We start from the raw sequence: 26,307 nt of genomic DNA, 5'->3' as shown, positions 1-26,307 counted from the left end.
ACCTGATTTATTCGATGCAGATCACCTGAATCTGGGGACCAAGATCTCATCAGAACACCGTTTTCAACAAAATATGTCACTTGGGCTTTAGATCCACTCTTATCTACAACAGAAAAGCAAGAAATCAATGACGGATCATTCTGCTGCGCTTTGATCAATATCTCCTTAGTAATATTTAAACTCAAAGTTACGTCTGCAGGAATAAGTTCAGGAACGTCACCTTTTGACACTGTTACAGAGTCACTTGCATCAAAACCATTTTCATCAAGTGTAGCCATAAATGACCCAGACAAATCTACGATTTCCCCCATTTTACGAGCCTGCGCGCGTGTAATTGCGCATGCAGGAAACTCATTCAAAGTAACAGCTGATTCAGTAACAAGGGTAACCGAAATTGGGTCATCAACAACTTCCGGTGTAGGAAACACTTTTCCGCCAGCCAAGTCATTACCAAGAATGAAAGAAACTCCTTCAATTGGTAACCGCGGACGCACGGCTACTTTAACGCGTCCCGAAACTAATGGTGAATACAAGTGCACCATATGCAGAGGGGCTTTGGTGACGCTCATTTTTATTCCCCACACAAGAATATCTGAACCACAAGATGTTTGCGTAGATAAAGGCAGCACAGATTCTAACAAAAAAGAGTGATAAGCACCTGTATCCCTAAGGATTGTGATTGGAACTTTATCCTTTTCCTCACCCGTCAAAGAAACAAAACCTTGCGAAATAAATGGCAAAAACTGCGGATCAACATCAACTTCAGGTTTTGTTGAATGTCACCGCGTACATTTGGCTGGGAAGCGGACTTTATTAATCCCACACCCGCAGGAGTTTTTATACTCTTAGCTTCTTTTTCCTTCAAGACAGGGCACGCAGCAATTAAATGTCCAGGTGCGTGACAGTAAAAGCACTCACGATTGTTAGCTTTTAAGTTAACTGCTGGCACATTTCGACTCACTGAGAGATTTTTTCGTTCGGACAAATTTTCTTGAAACGAATTCTGTGAAAAAAACACATTTTTGTGAGTCAAAATAAATTCGTCAGCCAAAAGTGCTGCTTTAGTTAAAGATGACGCTTTCTGTTCATTTAAATAAGTCACAATACGTTCAGGTAGACACTTTTTAAACTCTTCCAACAAAATAAGTGATTTTAAATCATCAATAGTTTTAACTTCACACGAACAACACCATTTATCAAACAAAACATTCTTCTGTCGCGCAAACTCAACGAATGTCTGATTAGCAGTTTTATTAAGATTTCTGAATTTTTGACGATATGCTTCCGGGACAAGTTCATAAGCTTGCAACACAGTTTTCTTAAGAATATCATAATCTAAACTCTGCTCAAAAGACAAGCTCGAACACACTTCTTGAGCCTTTCCAACAAATTTACACTGCACCAAAATGGACCAGAATTCCTTTGGCCAGCTCAAGGCAGCGGCTATGCGCTCAAATGCGCCAAAATAAGAGTCGACCTCAGACTCACGAAATTGCGGGACCAATGTGATGTGCTTACCAATGTCAAAAGTAACAGAAACAGAAGAATCTGTGCTTGGTGGTTTTGGTGAAGCTGCAGGTGCTCTGTTTTGAAGCTCAAGAGCTCTGATCCGAAGATGCATGGCTTCCACTTCCAGCTCCTTGTTGCGGTTCTCCACCTCCCTTATATGGAGTGTGAGACGCAGATCCTCCGACGACATACCTTCAAGAGGTTTAGAGTCCTGATTGAACTCTGAGACTGCAGCAGGCGCATCAGCCAATGTCGAGTCACCAACCGCGCCAAGTGCGGCGTCTCCGGCTTCCTTCATTGCAACCGTTTGCAGCACACCTTTATCCACCAGTTTCTCACACAGCGTTTCCTTCAGTTCTGATTTTCGATCACTGTAAGACACCTCAACATTATAATGGTCAGCCACAATAAGCAGATCCGCTTTCTTACATTTGTCCAATTTTACCCAAGAAGGTGAACGTACAAAGTCATCAAGGGAAAACCCCTTCTCCATAATTCCCCGGTGCACAAAATAAAACTGCCAATCAGAAAAAATAAACACTTACCGAACACAACGAAAGAAGACACATAAAACAAAACCAAGATTCAAAAGTGGGAGTAGTTTGAACGGACGAGCCCCCAATTCATGTTACGACCAGTCTAGGGGGCCAGGTCGCAACATGAAGGATCCATCCTCCTCCGATCTCAACATCCGACACACACAAAATTGAACAGTTGATAATGATTTATTTTTAAAAAGATATATCTTTTTTTTTATCAAGATGTTACAACTGGAGTACCTGGCTTCAGAGTGAGCTATCGCCGAAAACAACAAACAAAACGAACCTATCTAAATAATAAGAGAAGCTTACCTAATCAAAAGTAAATAAACCAAAGTACAAAAAAACTTACCTTCCTAACCTAAGAAAAACATGAGAAAACTAAGGAAACATAAACGGCAACTCACTCCTACACTCCAGAACTCTAACACAGAAACAAAGGAAAAGGGTGTGGCCGGTGGAGATGAGTTGAGGATGGAACACAGGAAGTCCGCGTCAGCATCTTTTATGTCCGTCCCCTCCGAAAGGCAGCCAATGGGACATCTCCGTCGTCTTCTTGGAATCAATCAATCAGGGACGGGCACCTGCCGACTCATCATTTATAATCAACTGTACGCCGTCAGTCGTAACAGCACTTTTTACAGAAAACCAAAGTTTCTGTAACTTGAATTGTGAGTTTCTGGTTTTTGTTCTCGGCTCAGACTCGGGGCTGAGGAAGGAGCGACGGAGGAGGAAGAAAATCACCAACATCATTTCCTTCGACGACGACCTGGACGGCGGGGCTGAGGATGAGGAGGACGGCGATGAAGGGGCGAAGGCGAGGAGTCGCCGCGGCGCTCCGGCTCAGAGCAGCGTGGAGGAAGGCATCGACCCGCTGGAGCCGCCGCTGTCCGGGTCACCGGCCCAGAACGGCAGCCCAGAGCCGGGGGACGCGGGCTGGGTCGGGTCGCCGCGGCCCGGCCGCACGGCGCCCCCCGCTGGGCCGCCGCTCCCCGACAGCCAGAGCGCAGAGAACGAGGAGGAGGAGGAGGACGACGAAGAGGAGGAGACGAGGAAACCCCGAACTGAAATCCAGGACAGATTGACCTCTGACCAGTGAGTCCAAAACAAACCGCAGAACCAGCAGCCGCCAGAACCTCTGCTTGATTTGGACGTCAGGTGGCAGAACCACAGAAAGTTCTGCAACTGGGAAGAGGAAGGAAATGCAGGGATGCATCCGATGTTAGCAGTTAGCTTCAGAGGCGCTAAGGCAACGTTAGCTCAGAGACTGAATCTGATGCGTTTTCTCTCAGATCCGACTCTTCCTGGTCGGTCTGAACCGACCCGTTCGGATCTACGACGTGGAAATAAATCAGGAACTTTGACAATAATATCGGCTGTTCTTACCGATGTTATCGTCCTCACAATATTTACCGATATTTTAATCCGATATTTTCCAACAAGGTGCAGCCGGCCTACAACAAACAAAAATAAATTTAGATGAAAAAATTAGTTGATGGAGGAGATCTGGTTCTAACTGGTTCCAACTGGTTGTTCTGGTTCTAACTGGTTCCAACTGGTTGTTCTGGTTCCAACTGGTTCCAACTGGTTGTTGTGGTTCTAACTGGTTGTTCTGGTTCTAACTGGTTCCAACTGGTTGTTCTGGTTCCAACTGGTTCCAACTGGTTGTTGTGGTTTTAACTGGTTCCAACTGGTTGTTCTGGTTCCAATTGGTTGTTCTGGTTGTTCTGGTTCTAACTGGTTCCAACTGGTTGTTCTGGTTCTAACTGGTTGTTCTGGTTCTAACTGGTTGTTCTGGTTCTAACTGGTTGTCCTGGTCCTAACTGGTTGTTGTGGTTCTAACTGGTTCTAACTGGTTGTTCTGGTTCCAACTGGTTCTAACTGGTTCCAACTGGTTGTTCTGGTTCTAACTGGTTGTTCTGGTTCCAACTGGTTGTTGTGGTTCTAACTGGTTGTTCTGGTTCTAACTGGTTGTTCTGGTTCCAACTGGTTGTTCTGGTTCCAACTGGTTGTTCTGGTTCCAACTGGTTGTTCTGGTTCCAACTGGTTGTTGTGGTTCCAATTGGTTGTTCTGGTTCCAACTGGTTCTAACTGGTTGTTCTGGTTCTAACTGGTTCTAACTGGTTGTTCTGGTTCCAACTGGTTCCAACTGGTTCTAACTGGTTGTTCTGGTTCCAACTGGTTTTAACTGGTTGTTCTGGTTCCAACTGGTTCCAACTGGTTCCAACTGGTTGTTCTGGTTCCAACTGGTTCCAACTGGTTGTTCTGGTTCCAACTGGTTCTAACTGGTTCCAACTGGTTGTTCTGGTTCCAACTGGTTCTAACTGGTTCCAACTGGTTGTTCTGGTTCTAACTGGTTGTTCTGGTTCCAACTGGTTCTAACTGGTTCCAACTGGTTGTTCTGGTTCCAACTGGTTCTAACTGGTTCCAACTGGTTGTTCTGGTTCTAACTAGTTGTTCTGGTTCCAACTGGTTGTTCTGGTTGTTCTGGTTCCAACTGGTTGTTCTGGTTCCAATTGGTTGTTCTGGTTGTTCTGGTTCTAACAGGTTGTTCTGGTTGTTCTGGTTCTAACTGGTTCCAACTGGTTGTTCTGGTTCCAACTGGTTGTTCTGGTTCCAACTGGTTGTTCTGGTTCTAACAGGTTGTTCTGGTTCTTCTGGTTCTAACAGGTTGTTCTGGTTCCAACTGGTTCTAACTGGTTGCTCTGGTTCTAACTGGTTCCAACTGGTTGTTCTGGTTCCAACTGGTTGTTCTGGTTCCAACTGGTTGTTCTGGTTCCAACTGGTTGTTCTGGTTCCAACTGGTTGTTCTGGTTCCAACTGGTTGTTCTGGTTCCAACTGGTTCTAACTGGTTGTTCTGGTTCCAACGGGTTCTAACTGGTTGTTCTGGTTCCAACGGGTTCTAACTGGTTGTTCTGGTTCTAACTGGTTCCAACTGGTTGTTCTGGTTCTAACTGGTTGTTCTGGTTCCAACTGGTTGTTCTGGTTCTAACTGGTTGTTCTGGTTCCAACTGGTTCTAACTGGTTCCAACTGGTTGTTCTGGTTCCAACGGGTTCTAACTGGTTGTTCTGGTTCCAACGGGTTCTAACTGGTTGTTCTGGTTCTAACTGGTTCCAACTGGTTGTTCTGGTTCTAACTGGTTGTTCTGGTTCCAACTGGTTGTTCTGGTTCTAACTGGTTGTTCTGGTTCCAACTGGTTCTAACTGGTTCCAACTGGTTGTTCTGGTTCCAATTGGTTGTTCTGGTTGTTCTGGTTCTAACAGGTTGTTCTGGTTGTTCTGGTTCCAACTGGTTCTAACTGGTTCCAACTGGTTGTTCTGGTTCCAACTGGTTGTTCTGGTTCCAACTGGTTGTTCTGGTTCTAACAGGTTGTTCTGGTTGTTCTGGTTCTAACTGGTTCCAACTGGTTGTTCTGGTTCCAACTGGCTGTTCTGGTTCCAACTGGTTGTTCTGGTTCTAACAGGTTGTTCTGGTTCTAACAGGTTGTTCTGGTTCCAACTGGTTCTAACTGGTTGTTCTGGTTCCAACTGGTTCTAACTGGTTGTTCTGGTTCCAACTGGTTCTAACTGGTTTTTCTGGTTCCAACGGGTTCTAACTGGTTGTTCTGGTTCTAACTAGTTGTTCTGGTTCCAACTGGTTGTTCTGGTTCCAATTGGTTGTTCTGGTTGTTCTGGTTCTAACAGGTTGTTCTGGTTGTTCTGGTTCCAACTTGTTGTTCTGGTTCTAACTGGTTCCAACTGGTTGTTCTGGTTCCAACTGGTTGTTCTGGTTCCAACTGGTTCTAACTGGTTGTTCTGGTTCCAACTGGTTCTTACTGGTTGTTCTGGTCCTAACTGGTCCGGTTCTGGTTCTAACTGGTTGTTCTGGTTCCAGGCTGGTGGTGGGCAGCCTGTCCAGTGTTTCCACCTGGAGTCCGGTCCAAACCATCACCAACCAGACCAGCGCCGACATCCTGATTCCTGTGACCCCAGCGGACCCTGATCCAGGTGCCGGACCGGTTCTGTGTAACAGAACCAGCTGTCACTGGTAATCTGAGGTACTTTCCGTGGCGGCTGGTCCTTTCAGTTTCACTTCTGTTCCTGCAGTGAGTTCTGTGGAGGAGCCGGCCGGGTTCCCCGCCCCGTGCCGCTCGACCGGGTCGGCGGAGAACTGTGAGAGCGGCAGAACCCAGCTCGCCTTCAGGTCGGGTTCTGATGTCTGGATCGGCTGCAGCCCGACCGAACCCCAAACTAACCATCTGATTGTTCATCTCTGTTGCTGCAGCATGGAGTCCAGTCCGCCGGTCCGGTCCGGTCCGCTCTCCGCCGGGCTGCCGGACTCCATGACGGTCGGTGAGTCTCTGTTTTTATTCTGGGCCGACTTCTGGTTCTGTGTGTTTCCAAACCGGTTCTGACGATGAATCATCCGGGCTTCCTGAAGCCGCAGAACCAGAACGACAGCAGCAGGGTGGAGTTCTGGTTCTGCTGCTGCAGAGGCATTTGGACCATCTGAGGAGCTAAATCCTCACTTCCTCCTCAGGTTCAGCTTGTTACCTTAACCGGTTCGACCCGGTTTGATCAAACTGGACTCGAGTTTCTGCTGGTTCTGCGTTTTCCTAAATCACTTTTCCTGCATTTAGTAAATGAAGCTGATTTTGGCGAAGCGCCGTCTGGATTAACGTGATTCTAGTTATTATAAAATCTTGGCTGCTAAAAGACAAACTCTCTGTTTTGTGCCTCATATTTTCTATTATGAGAAAATTATGTGGTGATAATTTTACCCTGAATTAAAATATAAAGTCTCCACCTGCTTCTCCGTCTGTTCTTCTCTCACTGCCAGGTTTTATTCTTAAAAACTCACCCGGTTATTTAAAAGGTTAAATAAATAAAAACCAAAGGTTTTCCATGCTTGACCAGTCTGAGGGCCACAAATGGCCCCTGGGCCTCACTTTGGACACCCCTGCCTTCAAGGAACAAAACGAACCTGGAGCAGATTATTCCTGCTGCTCTGACTCAGATGAACCACCAGGGGGCACTGTGTCCCCGCCGTGCTGCCGTTACTGTACCTACTGTAAATATTTCCTCTCTGCTCCCGCCGCAGCAGAGGAGCCGTGAATCTGTTGACTTTCACTCAGCCTCGCCTGCGCAGCGACTCTCCAGAGACGCTTCAGTCGAAACGAAGAAAACCTGAGAGTACCTGCAGCTCTGCTGTTCATCAGAGCGAGGCTGGATTCATTCACCTGCAGCTTCAGCAGCGTTTCCCACCGCGGCCTGCATCACCGGGGCTCAACGTGAGGTCCGGGGGCCGTTCACCGGCCCCTCTGATCTCAGGAAACCGGCGCCGGATGTCAAGAATATGAGAAACAAAAGATGGATTCCCATTTGTTAACAAAGTTTTTTCATTAATATTAATTTCAAAGCAGCTAAAAGCGCCAAAAGGACCTGCTTCTTCTGAAAAGCTAATCTTTCTTCTTGGAAAGGAAAACGATCGTTTATGGTCCACATCAACGGGTTTCCCAGGTTTTCACGATGGAATGGAAAAAACTCAGATTCACTTCACATTTCCTGTTTTTTAGTGTTTGAACTTGATTCAGATTTTTAATGAAGTTAATTGCAGAATCTATAATTAATCAAAATATCAAACAAATTATTGATTAAATATCATCAGATCTGAAGTTCATCCTTCATGGAGCTTCTTTAGAAATCTGGACTGTGGATGCTAACATTAGCATTAGCTGCTACATGTTAGCATTCAGATGCTACTTTAGGCTAGCATAGCTTCTGACAGGCTAACTGCTGTTAGCACAGCTTGAACCCATCATCCAATCAGATCGTTTAGAAGCAGAAATGAACCCAGAGGGAAACGGCTGCTATTAGCGGATGTAGCCGTGGGTAGAGCTGTTGCCTTGCAGCAAGAAGGTCGTGGGTTCGATTCCGGGCCCGGGTCTTTCTGCATAGTGGGTTTTCTCGGGCTTCCTCCCACAGAAACAACCTGATTGGTTGTCCGGTCCGTTGGCCTGGCAACCCGTCTCCTCGGTGTCTCCGTCCCCCTCTGTGTCTCCGTACCCTCGGTGTCTCCGTCCCCTCTGTGTCTCCGTACCCCCTCTGTGTCTCTGTCCCATCTGTGTCTCCGTCCCCCTCTCCGTCCCCCTCTCCGTCCCCTCGGTGTCTCCGTCCACTCTGTGTCTCCGTCCCCCTCTGTGTCTCTGTCCCATCTGTGTCTCCGTCCCCCTCGGTGTCTCCGTCCCCCTCGGTGTCTCTGTCCCCTCGGTGTCTCCGTCCCCCTCTCCGTCCCCTCTGTGTCTCCGTCCCCTCGGTGTCTCCGTCCCCCTCTCCGTCCCCTCTGTGTCTCCGTCCCCCTCGGTGTCTCTGTCCCCCTCGGTGTCTCCGTCCCCCTCTGTGTCTCTGTCCCCTCTGTGTCTCCGTCCCCTCTGTGTCTCCGTCCCCCTCTGTGTCTCTGTCCCATCTGTGTCTCCGTCCCCCTCGGTGTCTCTGTCCCCTCGGTGTCTCCGTTCCCCTCTCCGTCCCCTCGGTGTCTCCGTCCACTCTGTGTCTCCGTTCCCCTCTCCGTCCCCCTCGGTGACTCTGTCCCCTCTGTGTCTCCGTCCCCCTCTGTGTCTCTGTCCCCCTCTGTGTCTCTGTCCCCTCTGTGTCTCCGTCCCCCTCTGTGTCTCTGTCCCCCTCTGTGTCTCTGTCCCCCTCTGTGTCTCTGTCCCATCTGTGTCTCCGTCCCCCTCTGTGTCTCCGTCCCCCTCGGTGTCTCTGTCCCCTCGGTGTCTCCGTTCCCCTCTCCGTCCCCTCTGTGTCTCCGTCCCCCTCTGTGTCTCTGTCCCCCTCTGTGTCTCTGTCCCCTCTGTGTCTCCGTCCCCCTCTGTGTCTCTGTCCCCCTCTGTGTCTCTGTCCCCCTCTGTGTCTCTGTCCCATCTGTGTCTCCGTCCCCCTCTGTGTCTCCGTCCCCCTCGGTGTCTCTGTCCCCTCGGTGTCTCCGTTCCCCTCTCCGTCCCCCTCGGTGACTCTGTCCCCTCTGTGTCTCCGTCCCCCTCGGTGACTCTGTCCCCTCTGTGTCTCCGTCCCCCTCTGTGTCTCTGTCCCCCTCTGTGTCTCTGTCCCCTCTGTGTCTCCGTCCCCCTCTGTGTCTCCGCCGGCTGTCCTGATTTCTGTCCCTGTTTGTCTGCTGAAGCTTCCCTCTCGGTGAGGCTCTGATTCACAAGGCCCGGTTCTGCTAATGCTGCCGTTACCGGACCAGCAGAACTCTGGTTCTGCTGACCGTTTGGACTCTGAGCAGAGGCCAAGTCGAGCTTCGTCTTCGTCCTGGTTTTCCCCTCAGAGAGAAGAACGTTGCTCCTCCATGTCGTGTTCGCGGTGAGTCCTGAGGCGAGGGCAGCGTGTTTAGTGGCCCCTCAGCAGGTCAGGGCTTTAATTTAAAGTCAAACTGATGATGATGATGTTCTGTAACTTCTGATCACTCAGCGTTTCATTCTGGGCCTCCAAACATTTTAATGTCATCATCAGGAACGGATGGTTTATTAAAGGCTAAAATCGACGCGTCAGCGAGTTTCTGCCATCGGGTCTGATCTGATGCAGCTTTTCTGTCCTGATTAAAACCGGTGAGAACAGGAAGGTTTTCTTATTCCTACAAACCTGCAGCAAAGTATTTACACCCTTTCAGCTTTTTCATACTTTCAACGCTACAAAATAAGAACTTCTTTTTGTTTCGTCTCGTCCAGTTTCTTCAGTTCTTTCTCCGTTTTTTGTTGCTCTTTTGAATATTGTCCATCTTTCCTTCGCTGCTGCATGATTTTCAGCAGGCTATGAAAGTGATGCAGACAAGTTTGTTGATGTTTTTGAATGAAATGGGGAAAAATGTGTCAAAGACTCAGGACGTCGTTCCCACCAGGAAAACTGATTGTGATCCTCCTTTATCCTAAATGTGAATTAAATGTTGTAACTCCAACCATCCGCGTATCTTTAGTCGTGGCCGGCTGCATCTTCCAGCACCCGGCTGCAGCCTCCGTCTACCCGGCTGCAGCCTCCGTCTACCCGGCGCCGTCTACCCGGCGGCAGCCTCCAGCGCCGTCTACCCGGCTGCAGCCTCTGGCTGCAGCGCCCGGCTGCAGCGCCCGGCGCCGTGTACCCGTCTACCCGGCTGCGGCCTCCGGCGCCGTCTACCTGGCTGCAGCCTCCGGCGCCGTGTACCCAGCTGCAGCCTCCGGCGCCGTCTACCCGTCTACTCGGCTGCAGCGCCCGGCGCCGTGTACCCGTCTACTCGGCTGCAGCCCCCGGCTACCTGGCTGCAGCCGGGTAGACGGGTACACGGCGCCAGAGGCTGCAGCCCCCGTCTACCCGGCTGCAGCCTCCGTCTACCCGGCTGCAGCCCCCGGCACCCGGCTACCCGGCCTGATGCGGTTTGGGTTGAACTGAAGTGAATTTCGCTGTTTTTCTGTACGATGAGCTGATTCTGAGTCGCTGTGGATCTCCAGTAGCAGTCAGTGTTGCAACGAATCTGAAGACTGTTGCTCTGACGGTTTCATAACTGTGCTAACATGCTAACAGCATCAGCTGTTAACTAGCTCTGCTAATCCTCCTCCTTTGCTTTTGCCGCTCCTCTTTAAATCAGCCGAAGCTGCTGCGTATTTTTCCATATTGACAAACAAAAGTCTGTTGGGAAATAATTTCTGGTCATGAAACAAATGGATGCTGAGGTTTGATGATGTGAGAAGTATGGCAAGCTGTTTCCAACAAAATCTGTGGCGTCCTGCTCAGCTCTGGTTCTGACTCCTCACCAACATCACCAATAAAACATTTTTTACTGGTTTTTCTGGCAGGAAATGACAAGTTTCTGTTGCTTAGCAACACAAACACTCAGTCGTTGCTGTTATTCCTGATTCCCAGAACCAGGGAGTCTTTAAGATGTCCTGAGTTTTTCCTTCTTGCTGTTTCTGTTGTAATATCTGAACTTTGTTTGGACAGTAATATCACTTGGTGGTAAGTAAAGCAGTGAAAATGTCTGATTCTGGTTTTCATTTGTTTCAGCGGAGCTGCGTCAGGCCATCGTAGCCATGATGAACAGGAAGGACGAGCTGGTGGAGGAGAACACGTACGTCCCTCTAAACCTTCCCCCAGAAAAACGCTCAAGACGTTTTACTCAAGAAAAATCTTTGATTCGTTTGGTTTCCCAGAATAAAGTCTGTTTCCCTGCAGGCCAGTTTGAAAGCAGCATGTTGGCCAGACTTTTAAAACGCTGCTAATCGGAACGATTGCAAATCTGTCGAGCAGCATTTCATTTCTCCGTGATCTGCAGCAGGCTATTGAAGTGACGCAGACACGTTCGTGTTGATTAAACGTTTTTACGTCGGGGCTAATTGTGATTCATCGTCTCGTTTAGAGCGCCAATTAAAACGGCATTCCTCTAATCTACTGTTTATGAAAACGGCGTCAGCAGAGCGGCGGAGCTGATTCCTCTGAGCGGGATGCTTGCTAACGTGACCTGCTGCGTGTGTGCAGGTCTCTGCGCAGCCTGCTGGACGGCGAGATGGAGCACTCAGCCGGCCTGAGGCGGGAAACCGAGCTGCTCAGGAAGAAGCTGGCAGAGCTGGAGGAGAGGCACGGGGCCAAGGTCCAGGCGCTAGCCAGGTACCGCTCACTTCGTCTGCACCGCAACCTCAACAAGAAGGCCCACAGCATCACACTGCCAGCACCGTGCTCAGCAGCATTATGGTGTCACCAAGCAGGTTTCTAGTCACTGAAGTTTCTGTTGAGCTGAAAGTTGCAAAAATGTATACTGAACTGAGTTAAAATACTTGAAGGTATTTTTCCTTCCCTGTGTTTCCTGCTCAGAAACGGCCGATCAACAGCGCAGAAGGAGAAACCATTAATTGGAAAAGTTTAGAAAACCATAACTTCCACTGAACAACAGCGTGATGTTCATGTTGGTCCCAGTAAAAGTCAGTGATGTGGCTGATTTGTGACCAAACTCTGGACTTTAACGCGTTAATTTGAAAATCAGAAACATTTTAACACGATTCATTTTTTCACTTTTTTTAAATGTGTTTCTGGTACAGCAGTAAACTGTTGGCTTCTTTCTGGGCTGGTTGACCTTTAAACTTTCAGTAATAGTTTCAAAACAAAAGCAGCACAAACGTAGCAGAGTGGATTAGATTTGAATAATGTTGGGGGACTTGTTGACCTTTCGTGACCTCTGGAAAACATTTATTAATATCTGTAAAGTGATAGCGGCGCGTCTTCCCTGTTGGGTGCCGGGCGGCGGGTCGGGATGGAGCGAGGTCCGGCTCCGGAGCGGCTCTGATGGAGGCGGCCTCTCTAACGAGGAGCGGCTTCATGCCAGCTGCTGCGTTTGGGTTAAATGTTTATTTCCAGCACCAGATGGTCCGTTCTTCCAGCAGGAAGCCAACAGTTGTCGGCTAATTTTAGCGCTTCTCCGTGTGGATGCTCTCCGAAAGCAACGCAGCACCTAAACCCAAGGAGGCGGCTCAGTGTGTGTGTGTGTGTGTGTGTGTGTGTGTGTGTGTGTGTGTGTGTGTGTGTGTGTGTGTGTGTGTGTGTGTGTGTGTGTGTGTGAGAGGCTGACTGGGCATGGGGGTGGCAGAGGATGAGCGAGCCTCCATAGATAGATCCCAGTCTGACGCAGACGCCAGCAGAGGGGAGTCGGCTAAAAACGGGCCGCTGCTCATTTACTGACTTACTCACGCAGAAAAATCAGAACCGGAACAGAACCCGTCCGAACCCACCCACCCGAATATACCGGCAGACCCACACACAGCTTTCACTGGACCTCCTGCAGACAAACGTCCAACCTCGGAGACACTCTGAGGAATGAATGAATGAATGAATGAATGAATGAAGATCTGCAGGATTAACAAGTTCAAATCAACTTTTTTTTTTTAATCTTTCCATGTTTTCCTTCATCAAAAACAAACTTGATTCGTGTTTGAGAAATACTTAAATCTCCATGACAACCACTCATCTGGTAAAACGCCTGGGTGGACCTAGCCCCGCCCCCCGAGGCACAGCTCCTCCCCTCTCAGCTCCTCCAGACTAGCCAGCAGCAGTTAGCAACCAGCTGCTGAGCTCATTATAGGAGCTGCTGCTCAGAGCAACACTGGTAAAAACATTAAAGGGTTAATAGAGGAGCCATGTTGGGACGACTTCCTGGAGGCGGAGCTTCAGAAAGAGCAGAAGTTCTTAAAGAGACAGAGGCCCAAATTAAAGGAGTTAAATTATGAAGTGAAATTTTCTTTGTCATATTTGATATATTGAGCATTTCTATAAGAATTGAAGGTGAAATAGTTACTTGGTTGTTATAAAATGGCTCTATGTGCCTGAAAAACATGATGCTGCCCCTTTAACACTTTGGTTTGGCTGCTTCCTTCCTGTAGACCAGAAGTGACCATATTTGGAGAAGAAGCAGCAATAATTTCTGAGGTCATCTGCAGTAGACATGGGCATATTGGTTATCATTTATTGTGTTATTCTTACAAGAATTTTGATTTACTTTTTCCCTTAATAAATGCCAATTAATTATAATTATATATATATATAACTGAAAGCGTTATCAGTCGTGTCTCTGCTAACAGTGTTGTGAATAAATCCAGATTCATGAGCTCATTATGATGTAGCTATTATTCAGCCTTTTCAGGAAAGCAAGGCTTTAAAGGAAGAGGTAGTGAGTTTAGCGTAACCTTCCTGGCGGCTGCTACAGAAACCCAGACTAAACCAGATCTGAGTTGGGTGTGATGTCCATATGCCTTTAAGGCGCTGTGTAATCCCGGAGCGGCGGTGTGGTTCTGAGGCCCGGCCCCGTGGTGAGCGGGCCATCTGCCGCCCGGCGCTCTGCTCTCTTTCTGCCGCCGGCCGTTCTGGTTCTGAATGTTTGTTTCAGGGCGTCAATAACCAGGAGATTTGGACCAGTCGGGTTCCTTCTGCGAGGGATTAAACAAAGTTCACTTTCTGGCACAAAGACGAGCCTGAAAGTGGAGCGAGGAAGCCAACGTGTCTGTTGGGCGGCGGTGATAAAATATGAATCACGATTATTAAAACCTCCAGCAGCCCTGCTGTCAACTTATGGAAACCACTTTCTCTCCGTGTTTGTTCAAATCCCAGACCAATTCCAGAGGACTTTATTTTTTATTAATGCACTTTATTTAAATAGATTTTCATTTGAGAAACGCTTCTGTTTGATAGATTTTGGAAAATTATGGATTAGTAATAGTTTTTTAAATTCAAAATTGCATATTTTTTCATGAGTCAAGTGTTTTGAATCTTGATTAGAGTATTGATGTCAAGGTCTTACATTTTTGCTCACTACTCCAGGTATGTTATCGGCTATCAGCAATCGGTTGTTACTGATACTGGTGTCGGTATAGCCGATAACAGTATCGGCTATACTGGTGTCACCAGTATAGCCGATAACAGTATCGGCTATACTGGTGTCACCAGTATAGCCGATAACAGTATCGGCTATACTGGTGTCGGTATAGCCGATAACAGTATCGGCTATACTGGTGACACCAGTATAGCCGATAACAGTATCGGCTATACTGGTGACACCAGTATAGCCGATAACAGTATCGGCTATACTGGTGTCGGTATAGCCGATAACAGTATCGGCTATACTGGTGTCGGTATAGCCGATAACAGTATCGGCTATACTGGTGTCACCGGTATAGCCGATAACAGCCAATTGGAATGATTCTCCTCATTCCAATGGACATTTGGAATGAGAAAACTATTGGTTATTGGTTTAAAAATGATTTCTGCTTCAGTCGATTGGTGATCAAAGGATCCTCCTGCTTCAGTCTGAATGAGACACTGACGTGTCATTTTCACATTTATGAAGTTTTAAATGTTAATCCATCTTGGAGTGAATCACTTCCTGTATCCTCCATTTTGATTTAAAGAAGCGTTACAGAGGGAGAGAGCGCCACCTGTCTGCGTCAGTTCAGGAGTTTTTAGCTGTTTGACTGTTAAAAAGTTTTCTGTTCTTTAGTCAAGAATATTCATAATTTGTCATCGTGTCGGATAAGCGCTCCATTAAAGTATTCATGTTGCTCATACGGGAACTGAACAGGAAGTGAAATGTCTCCGAGATATTTTCTTTATAAGCCACGCCCACCACCTTCTGACCAATCGCAGCTCGCCTCCCAGAGCTCTGTACTCGACAGTCTGACCAATCACAGCTCGCCGCTCAGAGCGGACCTTCTGTTAGCTCAGTACCGGAGGGAACGGCTTAGCTGTAGCTTAGCTTCTTGTAGTAGCAGTTTCAGAAGTTCTCCTCCTCCATTTTGCGAACTTTGAACTCGGTGAATCTCGCGTCCAGCACAGTTTTCTTCCCGGGAATTAAGGTAAAAACCAAAAAGAGTCAAAATCGCTTGTAGTTTCCTCTTTGTTGCGTTACTTCCGGCGCGTGCGTACGCTCCAGTACCGTCTCCATGGCGACGCCAAACCATACAGCGTAGTTACAAAACGAAGGATTTTTTTTATTTTTTATTTAACAATAAATCAGCCCTGTGACGGACTGGCGACCTGTCCAGGGTGACCCGCCTCAGGAACCAGCACCTCCCGACCCGCTGCGGGACCAGGGGGGGTTGAAAATGGATGGATGGAAAAAATTAATTAATTTTGGAGGGTTTTAAAATCGATTCTGAAATAAAATCAATGAGAATCGCGATTCTTAAGTGCAGGGCGGCGCTACAGAGACTGTTTCTCCTCCAGACTGTTGCTCTGGAAAATCAGCTGCTCCCCTGCCAGCATGCCTAGGTGGGCCCCATGTGGGGAAAAGGAGGGCATACCAGATGGGTCCCATATGGGTTTGTCCGCGGGTTCCACGGTGGCCCCACATGGGTTTGCCCATGTAGGGCATCAGCGTACATGTGGGCCCACCACCATGTAGGGCCAAAGCCCACATGGGCCCTACATGGTGGTGGCCCCACATGGGTTTGCCCATGTAGGGCCCATGTGGGCTGATGCCTGACATGGGCCCTACATGAGCGGACAAAACCATATGGGACACATATATCAGCCCTCCTTTCCCCCACATGGGGCCCACCTAGGCATGCTGGCAGGGAAACAAACCTCCTCATCGTTTATATGTTTCCGCTTTTCTGGCGCTGTGAGCCTGAAACTGATTCTTTGTGAACTAAAACTGAATTTGGTTTTGCTTTTCATAGCATTAATTGCTAAGTTGTTGCCTTTAGATTGGAATATGTTTGAGTTGAGGTCATTTATCTCTGCAGGTTTTGTACGGACCGCTGCCTGAAGGATTCGGCTGCAACGCTGAGCCTGTGCAGGCGTTGATGTGCCGAGTGGAGCTGAAAGCTGCATCCACTTGGTTTTCTCTCACCGACCTTGTCAGGATGGAAGAAAGCAGATAAAATGTGCTTTTTTTCTTGCCTAAGCTTGATTTACAGCTCGGTGAACTGCTCCAACATTGCTGGAAGTTGCAGGAAATGAGATATATTTCATTTCATTTGGTTGCATCACCGTTGCTGCTGCTTGTGATGACAATCTGCACAACCAAGAACAATAATCCCCTCTGGATTTAGATTTCCGTCTCATTTAGAGCCGAAAATGCAGCTTGAAAGTAAAACGAGGCGCTTCAACTCAAATGAGACCCAGAATATCCAGTTATTGGTGTTTTATCAGGAGGTTGATCTGCAGATTGAGCTGCAGAGACGCATCGTTGTGACTTTTTTACACTTATATGTTGTTCAGTATGATAAGTGACTGATTTACAATTATATGTTAAGCATAGATTACATGATTATTATTAATTGAATTGAACATGATTGTATATAATTACAAGGATGAAGTGAAATATATTTAAGTTCAAGACATGATTTATTTGAATAGAAGAAGTCTTTTATTTTGAAGAATGCTTAAGTATCTGGTTCTGTTTTGTCACTATCTTGCTTTGTTGATATTTTGGTTGTCTTGGTTACGAACAGCTGTTGCCGTTATCAGCTGTCGCCGTTTTCTCTCTTCAATAAAGAACTGAACAGAAAGGTTCAGTCAAAGACATACGAGCCTCCGTTTTGTTTGAAGAAGCTTCACTGTGTAACAGCATCGTTGTGTTTCTGAGTCGACCGTTGCTCTGCACCTGCAACCAGGCGCTAAAGCTGCGGTTCTGACCGGGCCAGAAGAATTCAGACCCGATGCAGCCGCTGCCGCAGTTCTGGTGGTTCTGCAGACCCGATGCAGCCGCTGCTGCAGTTCTGGTGGTTCTGTAGACCCGATGCAGCCGCTGCTGCAGTTCTGGTGGTTCTGTAGACCCGATGCAGCCGCTGCTGCAGTTCTGGTGGTTCTGTAGACCCGATGCAGCCGCTGCCGCAGTTCTGGTGGTTCTGCAGACCCGATGCAGCCGCTGCTGCAGTTCTGGTGGTTCTGCAGACCCGATGCAGCCGCTGCTGCAGTTCTGGTGGTTCTGCAGACCCGATGCAGCCGCTGCTGCAGTTCTGGTGGTTCTGCAGACCCGATGCAGCCGCTGCTGCAGTTCTGGTGGTTCTGCAGACCCGATGCAGCCGCTGCTGCAGTTCTGGTGGTTCTGCAGACCCGATGCAGCCGCTGCTGCAGTTCTGGTGGTTCTGTAGACCCGATGCAGCCGCTGCCGCAGTTCTGGTGGTTCTGCAGACCCGATGCAGCCGCTGCCGCAGTTCTGGTGGTTCTGTAGACCCGATGCAGCCGCTGCCGCAGTTCTGGTGGTTCTGCAGACCCGATGCAGCCGCTGCCGCAGTTCTGGTGGTTCTGCAGACCCGATGCAGCCGCTGCCGCAGTTCTGGTGGTTCTGCAGACCCGATGCAGCCGCTGCTGCAGTTCTGGTGGTTCTGCAGACCCGATGCAGCCGCTGCTGCAGTTCCGGTGGTTCTGCAGGAATGTTTGTGGTGATTAAAGCATCGTCCACATTTCCTGGGAAACTGAGAATAAACCGTGGAGCCGCCAGCTTTGGGAAATGTAATTCGCTACTAAAGTCCAGTTATTATTGGAAACCATAATGTGGTTTATCAGCATCAGTTCATGTTACTTTGTTTCTAATTTACAGAACTGGAACGAGACAAAGCTTCGAATTTCACAGCAAAAATAACCAGAACTTCAGTCACCATGAGCAGAAAACCTCAGTAACCTTGAATTATTACTACTATTATTGTTATTGTTATTATTGTTATTATGATGATGATGAAAGGGTCCTTCAGAGGATCTGATTGTCCAGCTGCTGCACAGAAACTGTTTCTGATGACTAGGAGCCGGTTTCAGGTAAAATGATTGATCCTGAAGGGAAACTACATGTTTTTGTATCATTTAATTACAGAGTCACTGTAGATGATGACTGTGGGCAGGAAGGATCTCCTGTAGCAGTCTGTATTACAGCGTATCTGAAGAAGCCTCTGACTGTTTCTCTACGTTTCATGAATTGGATGGTCACGGTTGCTCATCATTTTATTAGTTTGGCTAAATACATTTATTTTCCTCAACCAGCTTCACTTCTTCTCCCATCAGGTTTGACCTTTGACCCATTTTAGGGTCGGAAACAATTTATCATTCAAAAAAACAATTTTTCTATTAAAACAATGTAGAGATTCTGATTAAATTATGACAGAGAAAAAGAGTTGGATAGATCAGTTTGTTGTTTACAATCAGTTTGTGGATAAAATAGTGTAATTTAAATGGCCAATGTTAGCTTAGCTGCCCAGCTTTCCCTTTAGATAAAAAACATAAGAATATTTTTCAGAATACATACCCAACATACAGATTTAATCATATTTTCAAATGTTTTGATGCTGTGGAACAAAGTGGGGAAAATAACAAAAACGACACATTTAATTGAAAACATTTAGTTTTTTTATTTACCATTAATAACTGAAATTTATCATGACAACAAAAAACCTGAATTGTTGTAAGAAATGTTTCTGATAAGTGATAAAAGTTGCGATAATGGCCCAGCATGGGGTGTTTCAGGGGCAGCAGAACCTAAACGAACCCGTTTCCTCTGGTCTGTTACACATCCAGAGCTGCACCCAATGAATGACACGCTGTTTAAATATTTATTTATTAGAGTTTTTTCTGGCCGTCTGGCTGTAAATTGGCCTCTGGAGCAGCTGCTCACCTGAACAAGCCAGTTTATTGCAGATGAAGACGACTTGAGCGCAGAGAATCCAGCAGAGATGCAGGGAAATAAAGACAAACGCAGTAATTACTGTGGCTTCGCTCGCTGCAGCCTTCCTCCTGAGACCTTCCTCTCTGTAATATTTCCCTCCTTCAAACCTTTTCCTAACCGTTCAGACCAAACGTTCATCTGCCGAACACACACGCCGCTTCCCGCTCTGCAGTTTCCGCGTTTCTGCTTGTGAGGGACGAGTTTCCCTTCAGTTCGTGATCCGATCCTCACCGGTGGATGCAGGAAGTTTGACCTGCAGATTGAAAAATGTGGCAAATCATTCCACTCGATTAATCGTCAGAATAGCTAAAATAATCATGACTTTGCAGCCCGGCAGTGCAGACGTTGGGAAATCCCTGATCTTAAAGTCGAGCGATTCCGTTTAGTTTTTATTTTCTGTTTGCAAAAAGAAGCACAATGTGAAATGAAACCACACCAAACGGATGAAACCATGTGTTTGTCGCTCCTGGTGTGAATCCATCCATCCATCCATCCATCCATCCATCCATCCATCCATCCATCCATCCATCCATCCATCCCACAGAGACACACAACCATGCACACACACTCACACCTAGGAGCAATTTAGACAGACCAGTTAACCTGACGGTCATGTTTCTGGACTGTGGGAGGAAACCGGAGTACCTGGAGAAAACCCACCATGCACAGGGAGAACATGGAGACTCCATGCAGAAAGACCGGGAATCGAACCCAGAACCTTCTTGCTGCAAGGCAACAGCTGTACCAACTGCACCACTGTGCAGCCCTCCAGCAGATCATCATGACTAGTATTTATTGATCAATTTTAAGGAGTTACAGACTTAAAACAAGCTACTGGTAAGTTAGTTTCGTCTTATTTCAAGTGAACTGAGATATTTGCAGTGAAATCCAGACCAGAGTTCTTGGTGATATTTTGTGTTTTGCAGTGCAGCTGTCCAGGAGAGCCTCCTCAGATGATCCTGTAGCGTTAGAGTTTTACGCTGGGATGTAAATAAATACAACTCCTGCCACGATGTCGGCTGTTTTCACCACAGATCAAACTGTGGATCAGGAATCGGCCGATAATTCCCGGGTTGTGACTGATATTCAGCAGAGAACGGAGGTCGACGCAGCAAACCTAACGAGGTGGAAACGTTTGGTTTGTTCGACGCGGCTGCGGCTGGTTCTGTGCTGAATAATGGAGAAGCCCGGCCCGTTACATCAGCCGAAAGCCTCTTGGTCGTATCAAAGCCATCAATAATTCAGTAAAATGTGTTAATTCGCCGCATCGTAACCTGAGAGAGCAACTGTATGTTCTGGATTGTTTGGTTCAGAGAAGCGTTTAGTTCTGAAGTAACGATTCCCTGCTGAACGAACGGAGGAGCTCCTGGTTGAAGTCACGCTCCACTAGCAGCGTGTGTTCCTCCCTCTGGACCCAGAGCTTCCCGCCACAGCAGAGACGATGCAGCAGCCGGAACCGAACCTCTGATGGTCGTTTATTCAGGCCTCTGGATGGATTTCATCCAATCACGATGCTGCAAACGGTCTTTATAAACGTCACACTAAACATGTTTCATATTTACAGGAAGACTCTTCTTCCAATTATTCCCAATCAGCTGATGTATTTATTTTTTATTCTTTGTGATCTTCCAGCTGTTGTGTATTGTGCAGCAACATGTGGGGGAAGGGCGCGTTTCTACTTCTTTAAAGTTGCATATGATTCACCATGGCAACCATTCAGCTGTGCTAAACGCCTGGGTGGACCTAGCCCCGCCTTCGAGCCGCAGCTCCTCCCCCTCTCAGCTCCTCCAGACTAGCCAGCAGCAATTAGCAAACAGCTCATTATAGGAGCCGCTGCTCAGAGCAGCGCTGGTAGAAACGTTAAAGAGGAGCCATGTTGGGACGACTTCCTGGAGGCGGAGCTTCAGGAAGAGCAGGAGCTTTTAAAGAGACAGACGCCCAAATTCAAGACATTAAGTCAATAAGTAAAATTTATTTTAAGTCATATTTGATGTGTTTAACATTTTATAACTGATGTTATAAAATGGAGCTATGTGCCTGGAAAACAAGCTGCTGCCCCTTTAAGAAGACTCATCCCATCCAAATTAACCGATACGATGATGATATTACATAATCATTCAAATGAAAACCTTTGACTAGGATCTTAAAGGTCACGTTTCCCTAAGAAGACGTGTAATTAAACCCCCTGTGTTTGAGATGTAGCGCTCTCTGGTGGCGTTTGCTGTTCTCAGATCTTCCTCTTAATTTTCTAGACAGAACTTGATTTGGACTGAACACCCATAAAACACTCAACACTGTCCCTTTAAGTGTTTATGATGGATTTACTACAGTACATCATGACTTACTGTAATATTTACTGTAAGGCTGATGAAGGGCTCCACTATTAGCAGCTGATGGATGAATGGGACCAAAGCCGTGCTTCAGTAGTTTACTGGATTATTACTGGATAAACCAGACAAAACTGTTTTCCTTTTGTTTTACTATGTAGCTGAACGACTTCCTGTCATTTTTTACATAAAGCTAAAGCGTTTTATAGCAGCTGAAGCTAACAGTTGCTGTAAAACACACAACGCTGCCCCTTTAATGGCTGATTTTAAAGGTCCAGCAGCTAAAATTACCTGAACACTGGACCGGGTCGGTAGAATCAGAGTGTGTGTGTGTGTGTGTGTGTGTGTGTGTGTGTGTGTGTGTGTGTGTGTGTGTGTGTGTGTGTGTGTGTGTGTGTGTGTGTGTGTGTGTGTGTGTGTGTGTGTGTGTGTGTGTGTGTGTGTGTGTGAAAACACACAGTAATGGCTTCAGGCCCGGGAAGCGGCTGGGCCGCCGCCGTTCTGATGACGGTTCTCTGAGAGCTCGTCATGCTGGACTCGCCGGCTTCCTGCCAGCCGCCGCTTCTCCTTTTGTTGGCGGTGAAAAGAGTTTGATAAGCAGGGCAGCCGAGTCCGGCCGCGCCGCGCCGGGGGGGCGGAGCCAGACGGAGGCGGTTAAATTTAACCGGCGGCGCCACAAAGCCGCTGTGATTGATTGGATGGCGCTAGGAGACGGCCGCCGTTCAGACCAAACGTTCATCTGCCGAACACACACGCCGCTTCCCGCTCTGCAGTTTCCGCGTTTCTGCTTGTGAGGGACGAGTTTCCCTTCAGTTCGTGATCCGATCCTCACCGGTGGATGCAGGAAGTTTGACCTGCAGATTGAGAAATGTGGCAAATCTTTCCACTCGATTAATCGTCAGAATGGCTAAAATAATCATGACTTTGCAGCCCGGCAGTGCAGACGTTGGGAAATCCCTGATCTTAAAGTCGAGCGATTCCGTTTAGTTTTTATTTTCTGTTTGCAAAAAGAAGCACAATGTGAAATGAAACCACACCAAACGGATGAAACCATGTGTTTGTCGCTCCTGGTGTGAATTCACCCTGGAGATCCGCTGTGGGCGACCGCACAGGCAGATCATCCATCCATCCATCCATCCATCCATCTTCTTTCACCCTGGTCCCTCAGTGGGGTCAGGAGGTGCTGGTGCTCATCTCCAGCTAACGTTCCGGGCGAGAGGCGGGTCACCTGGACAGGTCGCCAGTCTGTCGCAGGGCAACACAGAGACACACAACCACACACACACTCACACCTAGGGGCAATTTAGAGAGACCAATTAACCTGACAGTCATGTTTCTGGACTGTGGGAGGAAACCAGAGAACCTGGAGAAAACCCACCATGCACAGGGAGAACATGGAGACTCCATGCAGACCAGGGCCGGACACGTGTCCGTGTCCTGCTCCCACATTTACGTTTCGCCTCAGATAATCGGGACTTCGGAGCCACCAGCCGTTTCCTGGGCTTCACCTGCTGCTGCTGGGAAAACATGAACCTCTGAGCAACTTTCAGCACTTTATTTGTTCCCGGCACACAAAGAGGCGCTTTTCCGCCTGTGGATCGTTCACCAAATATTCAACAAAGAAAGTAAAAAAATCAACATTCATCAAGCAGAACCTGATCAATAAAACACATTTATCTCAGCAGAAACAACTTTTCTTCTCACCATGACAGTCAGCTGGACGGAGAATCTGGGGCGATTAGCACTGGAGCTGGAAAACATTTTGAATAAAAAAAGAAAAATGAAGTGTCTAAACAAAACTGTCCTTCAAAAACGGCTAGTTGCTGCTTCTACCATAGAAATGAACTCGTTTCAACGGCCTGGTCTCAGACTGGAAACCTGATTCAGTCTGTGTGGGAGAAGATGAGGGATTTTAAACGTTTGTTTGTTTACAGCTTTCTGAGACTTTCCTGTGTTTGTTCAGGGAGAACGAAGTCCTGAAGGTCCAGCTGAAGAAGTATGTCGGCGCCGTTCAGATGCTCAAGAGAGAAGGGAGCCAAGACAACGACGGTAAGACGCTTTCTACTCCTCCTTCCTCCACGTCTCCCCGACCAGAAATCAGATGTTTGGTTCGGTTCGCTTACTGAAAATCCCACAGATCCAAACGCAGAATAAATGAACTTTCAACTCATCAGTTCAGTCAGAGGATTTTCAATAATCCGTTTGTGAAGCTACACTGTCAAAAATGAATATTTAGTTTGACGCTAAATATTTACCTCGGAGCAAAACATTTGGTTAAAATGTTAATTCACTTTCTGATAACCAAAAGTGGACTACCAAAGTAAAAGCCTGGTCTTCAAAACCTCTTCATTAACTCCTGCTTTAAATTGCTGAACATTTGGTTATCTTAGCTAGCTCAGCGCTAACTAAGCTAATTATTTGGCTATCCTAGCACTAACTAAGCTAATTACTTAGCTAGCTCAGCACTAACTAATCTAATTATTTAGCTAGCTCAGCGCTAACTAAGCTAATTACTTAGCTAGCTCAACACTAACTAAGCTAATTATTTAGTTAGCTCAGCGCTAACTAAGTTAATTACTTAGCTAGCTCAGCACTAACTAATCTAATTATTTAGCTAGCTCAGCGCTAACTAAGCTAATTACTTAGCTAGCTCAACACTAACTAAGCTAATTATTTAGTTAGCTCAGCGCTAACTAAGTTAATTACTTCGCTAGCTCAGCGCTAACTAAGCTAACTATTTAGCTATGTGAGGTAAATATTTAGTTTGGAGCTGCATATTTACCTGTTCAGCTGAATATTTACCTGTACAGGTAAATATTCAGCTAAATGGCTCCAATCAAAATGTTTAGCTAGCTCATAGTTAATTATTTAGTTTTAAACATTAAAGTTGAAACTTTGACATTAATAAATGGTGAAAACGCGACAGTTTTCCCTCTTTTGGCCAAACATCTGAAGTTATTCTGCGCAGCAGTAATTCCTCTCAGCCTGACGGCCGTCGGCCTTGAAGTGCCGCTCAGATTCGACTTTGTGTCTGCGTTGCCGGGGGACAGAAACGCTGCTCCGTGTGAAGAGCAGTAAGATAAGCCGCTGCTTTTAAAGGGGGGAAATAAAACGAACACGGCAGATTACAGCGGGACACATAATAGTTAATTGCATTTTGGGGGAGCGAAGGGAGAGCGGTTATCGCCGTCGCTTCAAGGGTTTATGTGTTTGTGAGCTGCTTTTTTTTGTCTGTTTTTGTGAAAGCGCAGTAATGAGCTCTGCAGACCTTTGTCATGTTAATGTGTTTTTTATGTCTATAAATCCTTCTATTATTGCGCCGCAATATCAGCTGCCGACAAATTTCCAAAAGAAATATTGGCTTTGGTCACTGGTGTTGTTTTTCACCTGGTTAATGGAGTTTCTGTCGGAGGGAAACGGCTCAGCCTGGAAAACTCTGGAAATGTTTTTATAAACATTAAAGAAACGGTTCTGGATTTTTGATTTGGTCGGGTCTCTGAGGGGAACCAACCTTTCTGTCCAGCCCCAGTAAAGTCCAGTAAAGATGTTTTCTTTGGGTTTAAATTATGGATATTTTGGTGAACTTTCTTCTCTACTGTCAGTCTGTGTTTCACACAGGAAGGTTATTGTTGGTGCACCGCCTCCAGCCTCCACTTCCTGCAGCTTCTCTGCAAAAATAGAAAAGAAAAATGAATCCTAATGTCGGAGTCCACATCTCTAACGAAGCTCCTGAAACTGGAAAAAGATGAACTCGGCTCCAAGAACCTGAAGGAAAGATTAAAAACGGCAAATATATTCATTGTTCAGCTCACACGGCTGTTTATTCAATCATTTAGCAGCAGAAATGGGTTTTAAATTGAACTGTTGCTCATTTTGTCAATAGGTTTTGATTAAAAAAGGCCTCGTAATTGAAATTATTTTAACTTTTTAATCTGTTCCCACCGGTAATAAAATGAATTTGAGCCATTTTTTAATCCAGGCATCTTTATATTAAAAAACACAAAATCATATTTTTTTGTCTAGTTTCTGGTGAAACAGCCTCAGTACAACTTTAAAAGGAGAAAAATCAACTTACAGGGATTTGAGTGATCAATTCTCTAATATTGATAGAAAATATTCTCACTTATAACAAAACATTTTCATGTTATAAGTGAAATAATCAGTTAAGTTTCATGTTTTCTATCAATATTATGGACATAAACAAGCAAACAAAAACTAACTTGTAATTTAGTTTTGTTGTATTTCTGGGGCTGCACAGTGGTGCAGTGGGTAGAGCTGCTGCCTTGCAGCAAGAAGGTTCTGGGTTCGATTCCCGGTCTTTCTGCATGGAGTCTCCATGTTCTCCCTGCATGGTGGGTTTTCTCCAGGTACTCCGGTTTCCTCCCACAGTCCAGAAACATGACTGTCAGGTTAACTGGTCTGTCTAAATTGTCCCTAGGTGTGAGTGTGTGTGTGCATGGTTGTGTGCCCTGCGACAGACATGTGACCTGCCCAGGTGACCCGCCTCTCGCCCGGAACGTGAGCTGGAGAGGCAGCAGCTCCTCCCGACCCACTGAGGGACCAGGGTGTAAAGACGATGGATGGATGTATTTCTGGTGAACTAAGATATTTGCACTAAAAACTAAACAAACTCTCCGTAGTATTTAATGTTTCTGCAGTGCAGAACCAGAACCTCCTGTGTGTCCCGTTGGACCCGGGACGGTTTGGTGAGGATCAGGGGCGATCGGACTGGAACCAGTAAGAACCAGTGGGACCTGCGTGGATCTGTGGTTTGTTCTGGTTTTC

At 46.8% G+C, this 26,307-nt stretch overlaps 1 protein-coding gene and 1 long non-coding RNA gene across 5 annotated transcripts in view; both read left to right on the top strand.

The window, feature by feature from the left end:
* The window catches only part of snx29 (sorting nexin 29), a 116,912-nt gene that overhangs the window by 12,364 nt on the left and 78,241 nt on the right, over positions 1-26,307 (top strand). For all 4 annotated transcript variants that reach the window (XM_081601152.1, XM_081601154.1, XM_081601151.1 and 1 more), the window contains 7 exons: positions 2,750-3,143; positions 5,924-6,036; positions 6,136-6,232; positions 6,314-6,381; positions 11,062-11,125; positions 11,533-11,661; positions 23,486-23,571. In XM_081601152.1, coding sequence (XP_081457278.1) covers positions 2,750-3,143; positions 5,924-6,036; positions 6,136-6,232; positions 6,314-6,381; positions 11,062-11,125; positions 11,533-11,661; positions 23,486-23,571 — 951 coding nt within the window. The remainder of the gene's footprint in view (positions 1-2,749; positions 3,144-5,923; positions 6,037-6,135; positions 6,233-6,313; positions 6,382-11,061; positions 11,126-11,532; positions 11,662-23,485; positions 23,572-26,307) is intronic.
* LOC103481022 (uncharacterized) lies at positions 14,877-18,172 on the top strand. Its single transcript, XR_536213.3, has 3 exons — positions 14,877-15,389; positions 16,281-16,421; positions 18,083-18,172. It is a non-coding gene; the product is annotated as an uncharacterized LOC103481022 (long non-coding RNA).

This window comes from Poecilia reticulata, chromosome 19 (assembly GCF_904066995.2).
Source record: "Poecilia reticulata chromosome 19, P_reticulata-male-v2, whole genome shotgun sequence".
Lineage (NCBI taxonomy): Eukaryota > Metazoa > Chordata > Actinopteri > Cyprinodontiformes > Poeciliidae > Poecilia > Poecilia reticulata.
This window is presented reverse-complemented; position numbering and strand designations above follow the sequence as displayed.